This window comes from Catharus ustulatus, chromosome 6 (assembly GCF_009819885.2).
Source record: "Catharus ustulatus isolate bCatUst1 chromosome 6, bCatUst1.pri.v2, whole genome shotgun sequence".
Lineage (NCBI taxonomy): Eukaryota > Metazoa > Chordata > Aves > Passeriformes > Turdidae > Catharus > Catharus ustulatus.
In genome coordinates, this window is record NC_046226.1 from 35,668,137 (window position 1) to 35,682,599 (window position 14,463).

The 14,463-nt window shown below is 35.8% G+C and overlaps 1 protein-coding gene across 8 annotated transcripts in view; it reads left to right on the plus strand.

Moving 5' to 3' along the window:
* PCNX1 (pecanex 1) overlaps positions 1 to 14,463 on the plus strand; it is an 89,342-nt gene that overhangs the window by 39,274 nt on the left and 35,605 nt on the right. For 3 of the 8 annotated variants that reach the window (XM_033061516.2, XM_033061513.2, XM_033061511.2), the window contains 6 exons: positions 4,377 to 4,467; positions 6,156 to 6,213; positions 8,326 to 8,543; positions 9,607 to 9,760; positions 10,491 to 10,523; positions 11,596 to 11,767. In XM_033061516.2, the coding sequence (XP_032917407.1) occupies positions 4,377 to 4,467; positions 6,156 to 6,213; positions 8,326 to 8,543; positions 9,607 to 9,760; positions 10,491 to 10,523; positions 11,596 to 11,767 (726 nt within the window). The remainder of the gene's footprint in view (positions 1 to 4,376; positions 4,468 to 6,155; positions 6,214 to 8,325; positions 8,544 to 9,606; positions 9,761 to 10,490; positions 10,524 to 11,595; positions 11,768 to 14,463) is intronic. The other 5 variants (XM_033061508.2, XM_033061509.2, XM_033061514.1 and 2 more) reach the window with 3 other exon arrangements.

A 14,463-nucleotide genomic window follows, 5' to 3' on the forward strand; every position in this document is an offset into this window, starting at 1 on the left:
TACTGTTGAAAGTTTGAGGGGGGAGGCACTAAAGAGTCAACATGAAGGAAATCATAGAAGGAGTGCAGGACAGAAAGGATAGGTGGTAAACTAAATGTCATGATTATAGGCGGGATTACTATAATACAAATCTCAAAAGCAACAAAACATGTACTGTGACTTAAATGAATGACAGTTTCCAGAGCAGTGTGGCAGTGCAGATGTTTTTTGTTCTCACTAATACCTGGTTCTTTAGACAGGTAGGTGGGATTTTTTTCAGCCCTTGCAGTGAAGATTGATTAAATTCAAATTAGACTTGGTCAAATAGTTAACAGTCTAAGTACTGAGTTAGTTGAACAGATGCCCAGTGTCTGAAGCTGGGACGAAATAAGACTCCTGTCCTTCACTAGATGATCTTGTTTTGTTTTAATTGCTTTTGTGCTTAAAGAGAACTACTCATCTAGAGCTTTACAAGGGAGTTCTGGTGCTATGGTGGACTTCTGGTTGTATTGTTTATATAAAAAGCAATTATCTTTCGTATTTAAGTATTTTAACTTATGAAGGCAGTTGAATGGTTTTGAATACCAGAATTTTTATGTAAAGATAGATGTATACACTGGTTACTTATTTGACTGAAACCAATTTAGAAGCAGTTACTCAGTGCATTTTGTTAATTACATAGTTACAATTTATTTGGGATGAATATGTAAGCATGTTCGAAGGTCCATGTAGAAAATAAATATTGTCTTCCCATTTTTCCTATGGAAAATATCCATATGTTGGAGTTTGAAATTTGGTATAATAAGTAAGTTACTCTTTTGACAGACTTCACATAGGAACAAAAAATGAACCACTTTGAAGTATTCTAACTGAAAAGCTATGTCTTCATATCATAGCTAACAGTAAAATATTGACCTTTGGAAATAGAGCTCCTAGCAGTCTACCAAACTGTCAAATTCTGATGACTTTGGTTTTGCTAACTAGGATTTAAAATATACTGACTGAAGTAGTAGACAAATATATCTTGATCTAATGATGGTGTAATTTCAACATGTCAGTAAGCCTTTGCATGTGAACTAGTGTGAGAGGTTTGAAAAAAGTGGTATTTATTACATGTAAGACTGGGAAGCAAACTGAAGATAACTTAGCTGAGGAAACAATCAGACCACCATTTTAGTTAGATCCTGAACTACTGAAGTCTTTTGAGTTTTGTCTGTTTAAGCTCATCAGCCTGTTGCTGTTGCCTGTTGATGCCCTTAACTGTGGGAATATGAGTTTGTACAGTGTGAACTGTTACATGATTGTCTCTGGATGTGGTGACGAGATATTTTGGTCTTTTGGCACAAGAAAACCGGCTTCAAAGAACACGCATCTGTCTTTTCCTCTCTGTGTCAGAATGAAGATATACTTTGGATTTGTGTGCTTGAGTATCGCAGTGTCTTGGTTTGTTATTGTAACCTGGTCCAAATAGAACATTTTTGGGTGACTTTAATTTGCTAAGAGCTTACAAGTCTGGTTTTTTTTTCCTTAGACATTTATGTTGAGTGGGCAGATGTGCCATTGATTGTATTTCTTGATTTGCAACATAATCTTTGGAGTCTCCCATTTGTTCACAACTTGATAAAACTGCAGGCTTTAGAGGAGAAAATACTTTCTTAAGCTTATTCAATGTGATGCTGTTCCAAGTATCCCACAGAGAATGCTGTGGGAGACAGGAGTGCAAGAGAGTCACTGGAGTAAATAAAAATGCTAGGTATATCCATATGTACTGACCCTTGAGTATTGAAATTCTTTGTTAGAATTTGTGTACTGTGAGGAAGCTGTTCCTATCTGAGAGTTTTAAGATTATTAAGGATTTTGGAACTCAGACATATTATCTCCAGTCACACTTCAGAGTTTGTGTCACCAGCAACAATGAACAGTCCTGTCAAGTTTTAGACCAAGATGTGTTGAGGCTTTTCTGAAAAATTTTTTATTTAAACCAACCAACAAAAAAGCCCCAATGGAACATCAACCATAAAACCAAATCAAAAACAGAAAAATAAAAACAAAAAATAGGGGGGCAGAAAAATATCTTGTTTTAATGAGTAGCTGTGCTTTGCTTGCCAGGGAACTAATTTTCAATAGGAAGCTTATACAAATGGGTGGGTAAATTGCAAGCATGACGTATCCTGAGTCCATTTTGTAATTTGTGTATAAACAATGGGAATTAAGTGTTCTATTTGATTAACAGAGGAAGCAAAACAGGTTTGTTATATCCCGCTGCAGCAGTGCAGTCCTTACAGCAGCCATATAAATGCAGTAAATTTCGGTAGATTCAAAGATAAGTTCGGTGACAGGGAACTGTAGATTTGGGAGAGTGTAGTAGTTCAGTAAACTTCTGAAATAAATATCTGAAGTGTTTTCTCAGCCCAAGGAAAGAGGACGTTATATGTCCAAGTAGTATACTCAGCTTTTGTGACTAGAATTTAATTAAATTAAAAATTTTGAAGTTTAATTTCCAGGATCTCTATTCAGTAATGCAAAACCATGAGGAATTTAACCCAAACTTCCTTTTTTTTTTTTTAAGAGCTGGTTGCTGAGCAGATTTTTCCATAATAATTTAGGCACTTTTTTGTCCTGAATAGAACCTGAAAGAACCTGACGTGTATTTGTATTTTCCAGTATCTCCATGTTTGCTCTTGAAACTTTTTTCTTTACGCATTTATGAAATAAACCTTGGTAACCAAAGGTTTTTGTTAATTGTGGGAAGATTCCCCATGTTTTCTACTAGTTTAAATTTTAAACTCCAGTATCAACTGTATACTACACACTGCGTTGAAAAACCAAAAGATTATCTGCTAAAGCACTTCCTTAAAATCTTATCCATTGGGGAAAAAGCCCTGACACGTGAGCTTTGTACTTAGGCCGATGGCAGATGTAATTAAGTATCGAGAGAGAGCTGCTGTGTTACTGAGCTCTGGCCAATGATGTTTGTGCCTCCTGAGTATGTAGGGGACTGTCTTGTCACAATGGTGGCTCTGAGCACAGCTGTGGTATTGGCCTGGTTCGTCTGAAGTGCTCCCTCTGAGGGTAGAAAGCTTTATGGAGGTATTTTCAATATATCAGTATTATTTTTCTTTTATTTCTTTCATTTCACTGGTTTTAAGCATCTAGTTTGAGGGATTTAACCTGCTAAGATTCAAATGCTTCAGAATCAAACTTAATTGTCTCTGAGTCTGAGGAGAAACTGGAGCAGGATTATATTGTGTTAAAAAAATACTCAAAATCCATGGTATTAGAAACAGGTTATGTTCTCGCAAGAATGGGAAAGATTGGAAGCGCTGATCTTGTTAGCTATTTCAGCGGGGACTGCTTGTTACCTTGTATCAGCAGAAGAAAAAGCTGCAAGACACGCAGCTGAGAGGTGTATGCAGTTTTTCTTCACATGCTCCAAAGTGGGATTTTTAAAGAGATTTTATTTATATAAGCTGATCTTGAAATATTGTACGTTTTGCATCATGACTTATGGTTTTAAGCTAGAAGAGATGGAGAAGTTGGCAGATCATTTCATATGAGATCAGTTTCAAAATCAGGTTCCCTACATTCAGAGCTGAAATATGCTGAACCTGGCCTTCAGAGAAAATGACAATGCTTATCTCTCTGATCAGGCTAATGTTGAGAGGAGGGTACTGTGAAAACATATTTGAGTAAGGTAACTTATCATTGAAGTTATAAGCTTTTGTCTACTTTATAAAATTATCTATTTTGGAAATAAGTCCAAATGGTTTATATAAGAAGTTAATATGCAGTCCTTCGTTTTTACACTGAAGCATTTGTTTCCAGCTTGTGAAATGAATCTGTCTCACATTCCTTTTTTTGAGTTTCTGAAGTTAACTTGTGAAGCATCTCTGGCCACTTTTTTTCAGTTTTTGTGTTTCTTTTTAAATAGACATGGGCTTCTCAAAAGAGTTTTATTCAGGATACTTGGGTGATCTCTGTTGTAGCTAAATGTTCTTAAATGCTGATAGTGAATGATTTACTGATGGTTCTGTTGTGGGTGGGGAAGAACTGAAAAAGCTGGTCACTGCAAATTTTTCATGTGATTATTCTCTAAGGGGGAAAAAAGGCTTACATGTTCCATCTGTTGTGTTAATGGTGGCATCTTATAAATGCAAACTCTTTAATTCATTACTGCAGTTACAGAATATATGCTACATAAAATGGTACGAAACACAACCATGTAGCTGATGTCTGCACTGTTGACACATTCAAGTGTAATCACGTTTTCTATTTTGACACTGATGTAAATTCAGATGTCTGAATTGATCTCTGTAGTAAGTTAATGACTAGAAGCTGCTGCCAATGGGATGAAACATGAGGAAATTTTGACCTGCTTTTGGCCTTTTCTTTAATAGGTAAGTTCAGTTCTACGCTCTACGAGACAGGGGGCTGCGACATGTCACTTGTGAACTTTGAGCCAGCTGCAAGAAGAGCATCCAACATCTGGTGTGTGTGAAGGCCAGTCAAGAGTGATGATTCTTGTCTTACTGCAACTCAATATTTTATTTTAATTTTAAAAGGTTATTTAGTATGGACTATCAAAAGAATCAATACAGTATCTTAACCAAATACTTTTACTTTTGTGACCTAAGTGATTTTTGCTAGAAGATGACATTAAGCTAAATATCTCAGAAAATGAATACAACTGTTAGCTTCAGCAGTACACTTCCAAACTGAGAACTTGACAAATGCATTTTTTGTTGGCTTATAGAAGGTCTTTGTTAAGGAGTTTAACGAAGATTTGAGAAAGTAGGTGGCCATGATAGCTGTTGAACTTCTAGTTGTGAAGCCGCTGTAAACTGATAAATTTATTCTCAAGTTCATAGATTGAATCAAACAGTATATGGAAGTGTTAATATTAAAATTTAAGATTTGAGATTAAAATCTGATTTGCAGCTGAAATAACCAGCTACATATTAGAAAGTTCATCTACTGATGGAAAGATGCCCTTTCTTTCACTGAAGGGATAGGAAGCAAAAAGAAAAGCAGCCCAAAACCTCCTATGGCTTCCCACCTGTCCCCAGTCTACTTCACTGTAGAACTGCTCTGAAGCTATTGCACCATGCTGAATGCTATAATTCTACCACATGTAGGTGGAATAACTCTTGGAATTGTGGAGTAATGAATATAAAATGTCCCATCTTCAAATCTTTTTTGTGAGAGTATGCAAGTGCCTTTTGTAACATTGAACTCTGACAAAAAGTTCTGCATTCCTTCCACAAAACTGCCAATCCCTGCCTCTACTGCTTGCATGTTCCAGATGCAATGGCTTTGCTGATGGCTGCTGTTATGAAGTTGTATGTGCTAATGGAAGGAACAAAATGGTCACTTCAGATAATCAGATCTCGGCTGCAGAGAATACTTGAGTTTCAGTGAAGTGAAATTGATAACAAAGAATGTTTTTATCTTAAGGCAAGGAACTGAAGGAAAGTTGCATAAATTTGATACAAGTCTTACAACCATGTGATTTACATGGAAAACAAACATCCAAAAGGTATCCAAAATTGGGGAAAAAAGCAATGGTTGGATATGGACTCTCACACAGTAAGAGAAATTTCTCTTCGTCTCTAGTGAATGGAAATTGCAAAGTAACCTTGCTCTTCTTACCAGAGGTTTAACTTTAAATGAAGTTAAGTTTTTCGAAAGCAGTTTTAAGTAGCTCACCTTACTTGTACTGAGTATGTACTATTTTTGGCAGTTTTGGGATCTTGATAAAAACAGTATAGAATTAAGAGGAACTGCATGTGGTCACCTAGCAGTCTCTGTACTTCTTTAGAGATGTGATTTATGTTTGCAAATCAGTAGCTAACAGCTTATAAAATATTTGTTTCTTTCAAGTGGCATAATGACTACCATTGTAGTTCTTTTTAGACAATTGAGGGACTCGGTGTTGAGAAAATGTTATTAAGGGTAAGATTAAAGTGTCTCCTAGCATACTGTGGCTGTGGAATGTACCACAATATATGAAACTGAGTGACTACTTGCATTTATAGTAAGTGACTGAAGGAAAAATTCTAAGTTATTGAAATAAAATTCACAAGGTATCAAAATTAATTTGGGACACTGGAAACTAAGAGTGCTCTATTGAAATAAAATGTAGTTTATAATCTGAAGTATTTTCCCTGTTCTTATAGTGACACGGACTCTCATGTATCGAGTTCTACCTCAGTTCGCTTTTATCCACATGATCTAGTAAGTTTTTCTTACTTATTTTTAAAGCATGCACAGCATCAGAAGACTATCCCACTTTATAGCACTGGTCAATCGTTCTGTGTGGTAGTACTTTGTTCTTATGAAAGAATTTTGTGTGGATTAGTGAAGAGAAAGTATTTGAGTATTGTAGTGTCTTTATATATACATGCAAATTAATCTTTTTGCATAACACCTTAAAACTTAGTTGGTTTCCTCCCATCTAAAACCTAATGATTTAAAAACACTCCTGGAAATTAGATGTTTTAAGATAGCTTGTAAAAGTTTCCACAGATAATGTGTATAATTTGGACAGTTTTCCTTCTATTGAGTTTAGCGGGCAGCAGAAAGACAAAATACTGTGTTCTGACCAAAAGAAACTTCACTTGAGTAATTTCCCTGAAAGGATTTTAGAAATCTGTCATTGGAGCCTGCTGTACACAATTTAAATTTATGTACAAGAAGTACTGGGAAAACAAAGCAGAAGCTTACGCTGTTCCATACTGCGGATAGTGTTATAATTGCTTAGTTTTATTATTTCAAAGCTTTTGTATTATTGTCAAGTCCAGACATACCTGTACTCTTATGTTATGAAACCTGTGCAACTGGTCATGATTCTTAAGCTGGTAAAGAGAAGAAAAGTATGTTGAAGTACCTAATGACCTAATCATGAGGGAAAATGAAATACAGCTTTAGGATTTGGCGGAGGAGCTACAGACCTCCATTTGCCTGACCTTGCCTTTTGACCATGCCTGATCAAGAATCTGCTTTTTAAACTTGGTGTCTGCTGGAGGAACTTGCTTTGCTTTCCACAGTCCCCCTTGAACATGTAGCCTTTAGAAAAGAGGCTGCACCTCCTCTGTGCTTTTGGTTGCCAGTGTAGTCCCATTAGAGGGAATAATTCTGTTTTAAGGCATATTTGTGACTGTAAAAGCTCAGCCCATGTGTCTAAATGGAAATTTTCACTGAAATTTATTATTATTGACATCAATGTTATGCTGATTCTACGTTTTAAGAAACTTAAGTTTTTAAAAAAATTGTCAAAAAAAGACCTGTGTTCTGACACAGTTTGCCTTCCATAGTAGGGTTTGTATTTTTGAAATGCTTTTAGAAGGGGAGTATTCCTGCTTATTTTTTCATTAGTATTTTTCTAGGAAGGAAAAGCTGGCTAATCATAGTTAAGTACACTGATTTAAGGAATGATAAAAAAAATTATCAATCAAGAAATTGAATGTTAAATTTAGGTGGTTGTAGGAAAAAACCCCTCCAAACACTAAACCTCTGGTTTTGACGCTTGAAAGTGGCATGGGTATTGAAACTTTACTCTTTGCATTACACATTTGTTAAGCTTTTTCATTAAAGAACATTTTAACCATTATGTTGCCTAAGAATAAAGGGCAGAACATCAAGATGCTTCTTGGCCTGTTGATGAAATTTAGTAACTGGATTAGATGATACATATGTACTATACTATCTTATTAGAATTGAATACTCTTCTTAAGTATCATTCATGATTGTTAGTATTACTGTGATTTTCATGAGAACTCTAACCAAACTACAAAATAAGTAATAGTCGTAAATAGTATTTGACTGTTTAGGGCAGAGCTTTTTCATTGGTTCATTTGAGTGTATTCTGGGTTCAGTGAGTTTGAGTTTGGCCACTGATGCACAACTATGTTGCTTTGTCATGCAAAACGAACCATTCAGCATAGGTTTCCATGCAGATTAGCTGACTATAAGAAATGTATTGTAATCTATTTAAATTAATAATTGGATTATTCTTGTAGTGTATGTTGTCCCTGTATCAGTTTACTTGTCTTCAAATTTGAAGTTTTCAGAGTAAAGGGGAAAATGTACTTGGAAGACGCATTCAGTTGAAATAAGGCATATGCTGACATGCCAGAGTTGTGTTGTATGCAAACTGTTATTGCTGCTAGTCCTATTCTTGTGCCGTGATAAGGAGAGGAAAAGTAAGTAGAAGCCTGTGACAGTGTTTAACATGTAATTCCTCAAAAGTGAAACTAAAGAGTTCCAGCAATTTTCATCAAAGCAATTTTCAGTATAATACAGTGATTCAATATAAATGAGCTTTTGTTAATACTAACTTTCTTTTAGCTTTCTCTTCCTCAGATCAGGTTGAACAGGCTGCTAACAATGGATACAGATCTGCTGGAGCAGCAAGATATTGACCTGAGCCCTGACCTTCAGGACCACATGCAACCTCAAGAGGAAGCAGCTCAAAAAGTCAAGCAGTACTATCGCTTTTGGATACTGCCTAAACTTTGGATTAGCATCAATTTTGATAGATTAACTCTTCTGGCTTTATTTGATAGGTGAGATTCTTGTGTGTTACCAGACCACAGAAACAAAGATGAAAACAGTTACTTAACTGTAATATAGACAAAACTATCCTTAGAGAACTGTAGTTATTTATTGTACTCTGAAAAATGAAAGAATAATACTGAATGTAGTTTTTCTGAAATAATGGAGGCTACTCTCCCTTTTTTTCTAGCAATCAAAAATGGAAAAAGAAAACCAACCCTCACTTTGCCTGAGTGGGGCAATAACATATTTGAATGATGAAATAGAAAGATTTGTTTCTAGTCTTTAAAACTAGAGTGTAGCCTTCTTCAAATATGAATTTAAAAGGTCTACAACCTGGCATGCACTTAGTGTTTTGGTAAATAGAAAGAACTTGCCTGCTGTTTCACAGCATGTTTTGGAAGAGTTGTTTGATACTGTGACTTATTATTGTCCCTGCTACATTTACCTAGAGGAAGAAAATTAAGGTGATCCTCCAGTTAGCAGCTTTTGGAATATGTAGAGTATTTATATTTTGGTAATGAACCTCCATGAGATAAACAAGATAGCAGTGATTCTGTCCAGGGAGGAATACTCATAATTCTGCTCCAAAGCACTGGCAATATCATAGGGAATTATCTGTATTCCACTTGGCATCTTACTTAAGCAAGAGTATTTTTAGTTTTTGCATTAGAAAATCATGAGTGGGAGATTATATACACAGGTAAGTTGTCATGCTTGTGTTTTTAATAGGCTTGTAATAATCATGGATGGGCTTTGAATATAGATTTGTTACAGACTGTGCTTCTGGTGGAACTTTTGAATTATTTCTTAAACTATCTGCTGAAGTTATCTTCTGCTGTTTAAAGTAAAATTCCGTAAGATACTAGCTGCTTTCAGCTGTCATTGAAATCCTGGTAACTCCTAGCTTTGCTAAAGGACAGTGTGCTAGTAGATTGTGGAAGTTCAAATCTGTTCTTAACTACTTTGCTATCAGTAGCATAATCTTTGTTAATTTTTGACCCTAACTGTTCTTTTGCAGCTTTTTCTAGACATAGTTAGCTTTAAATTATTTTTTTTCTCCCTTTAAAACAGGAATCGTGAGATCCTTGAAAACGTATTAGCTGTCATCCTAGCTATTCTAGTTGCATTTCTGGGCTCTGTACTTCTTATAGAGGGCTTTTTCAAGGATATTTGGGTCTTCCAGTTCTGCCTGGTAATAGCCAGTTGCCAGTACTCACTGTTGAAGGTATTTTAATTTCCCTTTACTTTCTGCAAACAATAGTTATAAATCCATTTGGGTGTTGCAGGTTAGTTAGAGCTTGAAGAAAAAACGTTCATGCTTGTAATTTATAAAGAAATGTGTAAACGTGGCCTCGTGCAAAGTTTGATACATGGCAATGCAAGGTCACTTCACTAGAATGGTTTTACGTATGCTTTTTAAACAATTCTTTATTTATTGTTCTTATGCGTTTTTTGGTTTCATAAAGAGGAGCACATTCTTAGTTGTTGAAAACCAACTACGAACTGAACTTCAAGTTTTATTGGTTTTCATTTTCTTTAGTGTCTACACCTCAGAGCATTCATGTGAGGCAATTATATCTAAATATATTTTTAATCAGATTGTTAATTTCTATTGGACTGTTAATGATTTAATATAATCCAAGAATGATTATTTTTATGATTTGACTATTAGGATGGAAATTAGATTTAAAATGAAAGTTCCAATGCTATGACAAATCAATAAAAGTCCTGAAAATAAGGGGGTCCGGGATTTTTTTAGAATTTTGTTTATAGACGTACACTTTGAATAGGTTTTGTGATTTATGTCGTTGTGCTATTTAAAGGCTGTAATGCGGCTTGACAACTGTAAAATTAATTGTGGATATTGTTAAAAAAACTTCAACAAAGAAGATTTATAGGGAGATAAATGTACTTATCTGTAGATTGGGTAACTTTGCTCTTTATTTTGTTTTCAGAGCGTTCAACCAGATTCTTCTTCGCCTCGACATGTAAGTCATGGGCATGTGCCACTGTACTAACCCTGCAGATGCAGGACTCACACAGAGAATTGCTCTTTTTGGTTTGATTTTTCTGGCATTTCTCTTATGTTCCTTCTTACAAGGCAAGAAGGGCTTCTAGTTGTCTTAGTGTGTGAGAGGGGAACTGGTACTGTTTTCCCCCTGCCATACTTTTTGTGTTTAGCAAATCACGTCCTCCTGTTCTGAGCCTGGCTTTTGCTAGGGAACCATGTCATGATAAACTTTTTGATGAATCTTTGTTATTCTAGCAATTACACTGAGAAGTATTCTTTAATGTTGTAATTTGCTCTGCTGGTATGAACTGATACAGCTTTGATGTTCTGTTTCAGTCTTGTAGATCATTCAGTTGTCCTGGTGTGCACACTGCTTTATTTTTTCACTCTAGAAAGCTGAGTTTGCAATGTTGCAGTGAGCATTAATGTTTGAGGATGGAAATGTTAATGATCTAGTATTGCACATTGTAGTATCTTCTAGTGTGTTTATATTGTGTTGTGCATCTGCTAGACTGCCAAGACACAGTATTACTTTCATGTCCTAGATAAGATGAATAAAAGCATTATTCCTCTGCAGCAAGTCATTAATTATGTGTAATAAGTTATGTTTTGATAAACACAGAGATTCTATTCCCCCATCCAGCAGAAGCAGTAACTGAGTAATAAACTTTAATCCCTTTTTCCTTAAAATTGATTTATTCACAGTTGCTTACAAAGCTTAGTCAGAACTTCCCTAGCATTTAGTACTGCAAGCAACATAGCATGAAGTATAGCTGAGACTAGGGGTATATATAGCTTAGTCTAACTTAATGTAACTATTGTGTCTTTGTTATGTCAAAACCACAAAAAAGTGCAGACTGGTACTGCTGCAAGGCAATGCAATTAAGGATTTTTGAACAAAACTTGAAGATATGATGAGGTGACAGTATATTAGTTGATGACCGGTGATTAATATTGGTTCTGAAGCTATCTGTAGCAGAAGAGTAAAAGTTACTTTATTCACTAATAATGAACAAATGTTGGTGTTTTTGTGGTTTCTTTTTAAACAGGGTCACAATCGTATCATAGCCTATAGTAGGCCTGTATATTTCTGTTTGTGTTGTGGTCTGATTTGGCTGTTGGATTATGGCAGCAGAAACATATCTACAACAAGATTCAAGTTGTACGGAATGGCTTTCACCAACCCATTGCTGCTGCTGTCAGCCAGGGACTTAGTTATAGGTGAGTGACTTTTTCATGGATTTGAATTGTTTGCTTTAAACAGGAGGACTTGATGGGAACATTTTCTCCTTCTGTAGCTGCACTGTAACAAAAGGCAGAGATGCCCTCTACTAAAATTTTTCATTATCAAAGATCTTAGCCCTTACCCTTGAAGTTTGTTATTTAACTTGGACCTGCATACACTACCCTTTGCTTGGACCTAGCTGCTCAGTAGTTAAAAAAACATTTTGATTTGGGCCCTTTCACATTCTCTGGGAGGCTTGTGGCAAAAGAGTAGGAGTTCTCTTAAGTCAGGTTGTTTGTATTTAGCAATTTGGCAGAACATTACAGACACAATTTTGAAAAACATTATACACAGGTTAAATCTTATTTAATGTGCCTCTTCTCAGAATAAGCTTATCAGCAATACCAAAAATACAATTTTTGAGCTGTGCTTCCATTTTGAGGTAATCCCATTGTTTTCTAAGCAGCACAGTGCATTCAGAATACTGATGACATTTAATTCCATTACCCTCCTAAACCTCATGCAAAAAAACAAACAACGGTAAATCTCAGAACAACAATCCTTTGCTCTGTTATGAAAATAAAAGCAACCCTGTAGTCTCAAACAGAGCCCATAGAAAGGAGAGAGAGGCATAAACATTTGAAGAATATCTTAGAATGGGAACTTTGTGCATTGCGTTAATGGAGCCAAGTTATTTGGGCGATCTTCTGTTGATCATTGCTTTGGGTGAGGTAAGAAAATTTGTAATAATTCATCTAAACTGAATGCAGTTGCTCTTCAGTTGTATCAAATACCTGTGTGTGAAAGACTACAACAGTTAAATGTTATGTCTGTGTGCCTCGAGACCATTTTCTGCCCGAGAGAAACGAAAGTTTTAGTTTTTAAAGTTCATTGTGGGTTTTTAAAAATTTTAACTGATTAATAAGAATTACTGACTCAAGAATTTTGAGTATTAGTTTTTATTACTTGATTTTAAGAACATCCTTTATTTTATGCCTCATTCTACTTCCCCCTTCAACTTTCTGCTAATAACTGTATTTAAATGCCCAGAGGGAAAATGTCTAAGCTGCATATTTATGAACAGAAATTGCCCAGACATTTGAAAATGTGCTTTTTGAACAAATTCTTTGGTTCTCTTCATGTACTGACATATTTGGTTCTGTATCAGTAATAAAAAAAAGATAGAAGGTACTTTTGACTCCTTCACAATACAAAACTAGTTTAATATCTCTTGCTCTTTCTGTCGCTTTTGGGAGTATTTTCTTTTCTCTTCTACCATGGGGTGTCATTACCATAATGTGTACACATATCCCTGTAAGATAATACATAAAATGTACGTGTAGGTGGTGTGTCCTGTGAAGTGAGCTACTTTGTAGAAGTATTGAAGAGTGAGTCTTTACCAGTTTTAAAAGATGTGGTGACATTTTCACCAGCCCATGTCCATCTTGGGATTAGCTTTTAAATCTGCTTAGTTCAAGAGTTCTAAGTGGTTTTGATCCCTATGTCTTACTGTTCTTCTCTGTTACATTGCAACAGCATATCTGGTTTATATTTCTTAGCAGTCCTTCCAATAAAAATCAGATGACCAGAACAGCTTGCTCTACTTAAACAAACAACCAACAAATCAACCCCCCAACAATAAAAAACCAAAACCATAAAATGCCAAACAAAATGGGAAAAAACGGCCCACCAACCTGCACTGCACATTCCACCCCACCTGCCATGTGATACACTTGCCCTTGGAGCAACTCTCTGTGTTGCTGAAGCACTGTTTCAAAAAGCTTTGTGTGTACTGCAGACCAGGCTGGCTGCTAGCAAACATACTTTGTTAAGTAAAAATCTCAGCTGTGTTTTTTCCTGTTCCCAGGCAAAAGGTACGGGAAGAACACAGGTGCAGGGCAAGGCAAACTTTGTGTTTGGATAACGTAAATGTTGTCTCCTTGCTAACAGACAAGGGAGGACTGGCATAACTGCTTTATTTTGTGTACCACCTTTTGCACTTGATCAATTGCTCTGAATCTACTCCACATTTATGATAATTATTTTATCTTTTCACCTAGTTGGTCGCTATTAGAAAACAATGGTGTTACAGACTGCAAAAGCATCATTAATATTGGCTTTTTGCTGGACTGCTCTTTAAAAACTGTGTATTCCCAGATCCGTGTAATAATTTTGTTTCCAATGGGCCCAAGATAGTTTGACTTAGAGACATTTGGGGAACAACTTTTTAACCTGTCTGTGACGGAACACTCTATTTGTCCTCTATGTTGGCTTCCTTGTTTAATGATTTGAAATAGATGTTTGACTTGAGAGTTTTGAAGAAGTGTTTTCTTCAGGCATTGAAGAGCTGGTCTGTAGTCCTGTATTTCATAATTAGTGTCAATTAAAAAAAATACAGAATTCAGTGTTTTTCCCAGGCTTGCAACCTCTGTTTTTTTAAATTGTTACTGTTTAGCCCTACTATGGAGTAGGGGAAAAAAGCAGGTTCTCTTTATCTCACTGTAGATATTTCTAATGTGATGTCCTTCAGCGTTCAACCATTCTGTGCATATAAAATTAGAAAATTAAATTTGACGCTTATGGAGCATTACAAGATGCTCTAAAGTCGGTTTCTTCTTTTGGTCACTGAAGCTACAAGTCAGTAAGATGCTAGAAAATCCCCAAACTGCTAGGTTTTGTCTGCTAGGGTGAT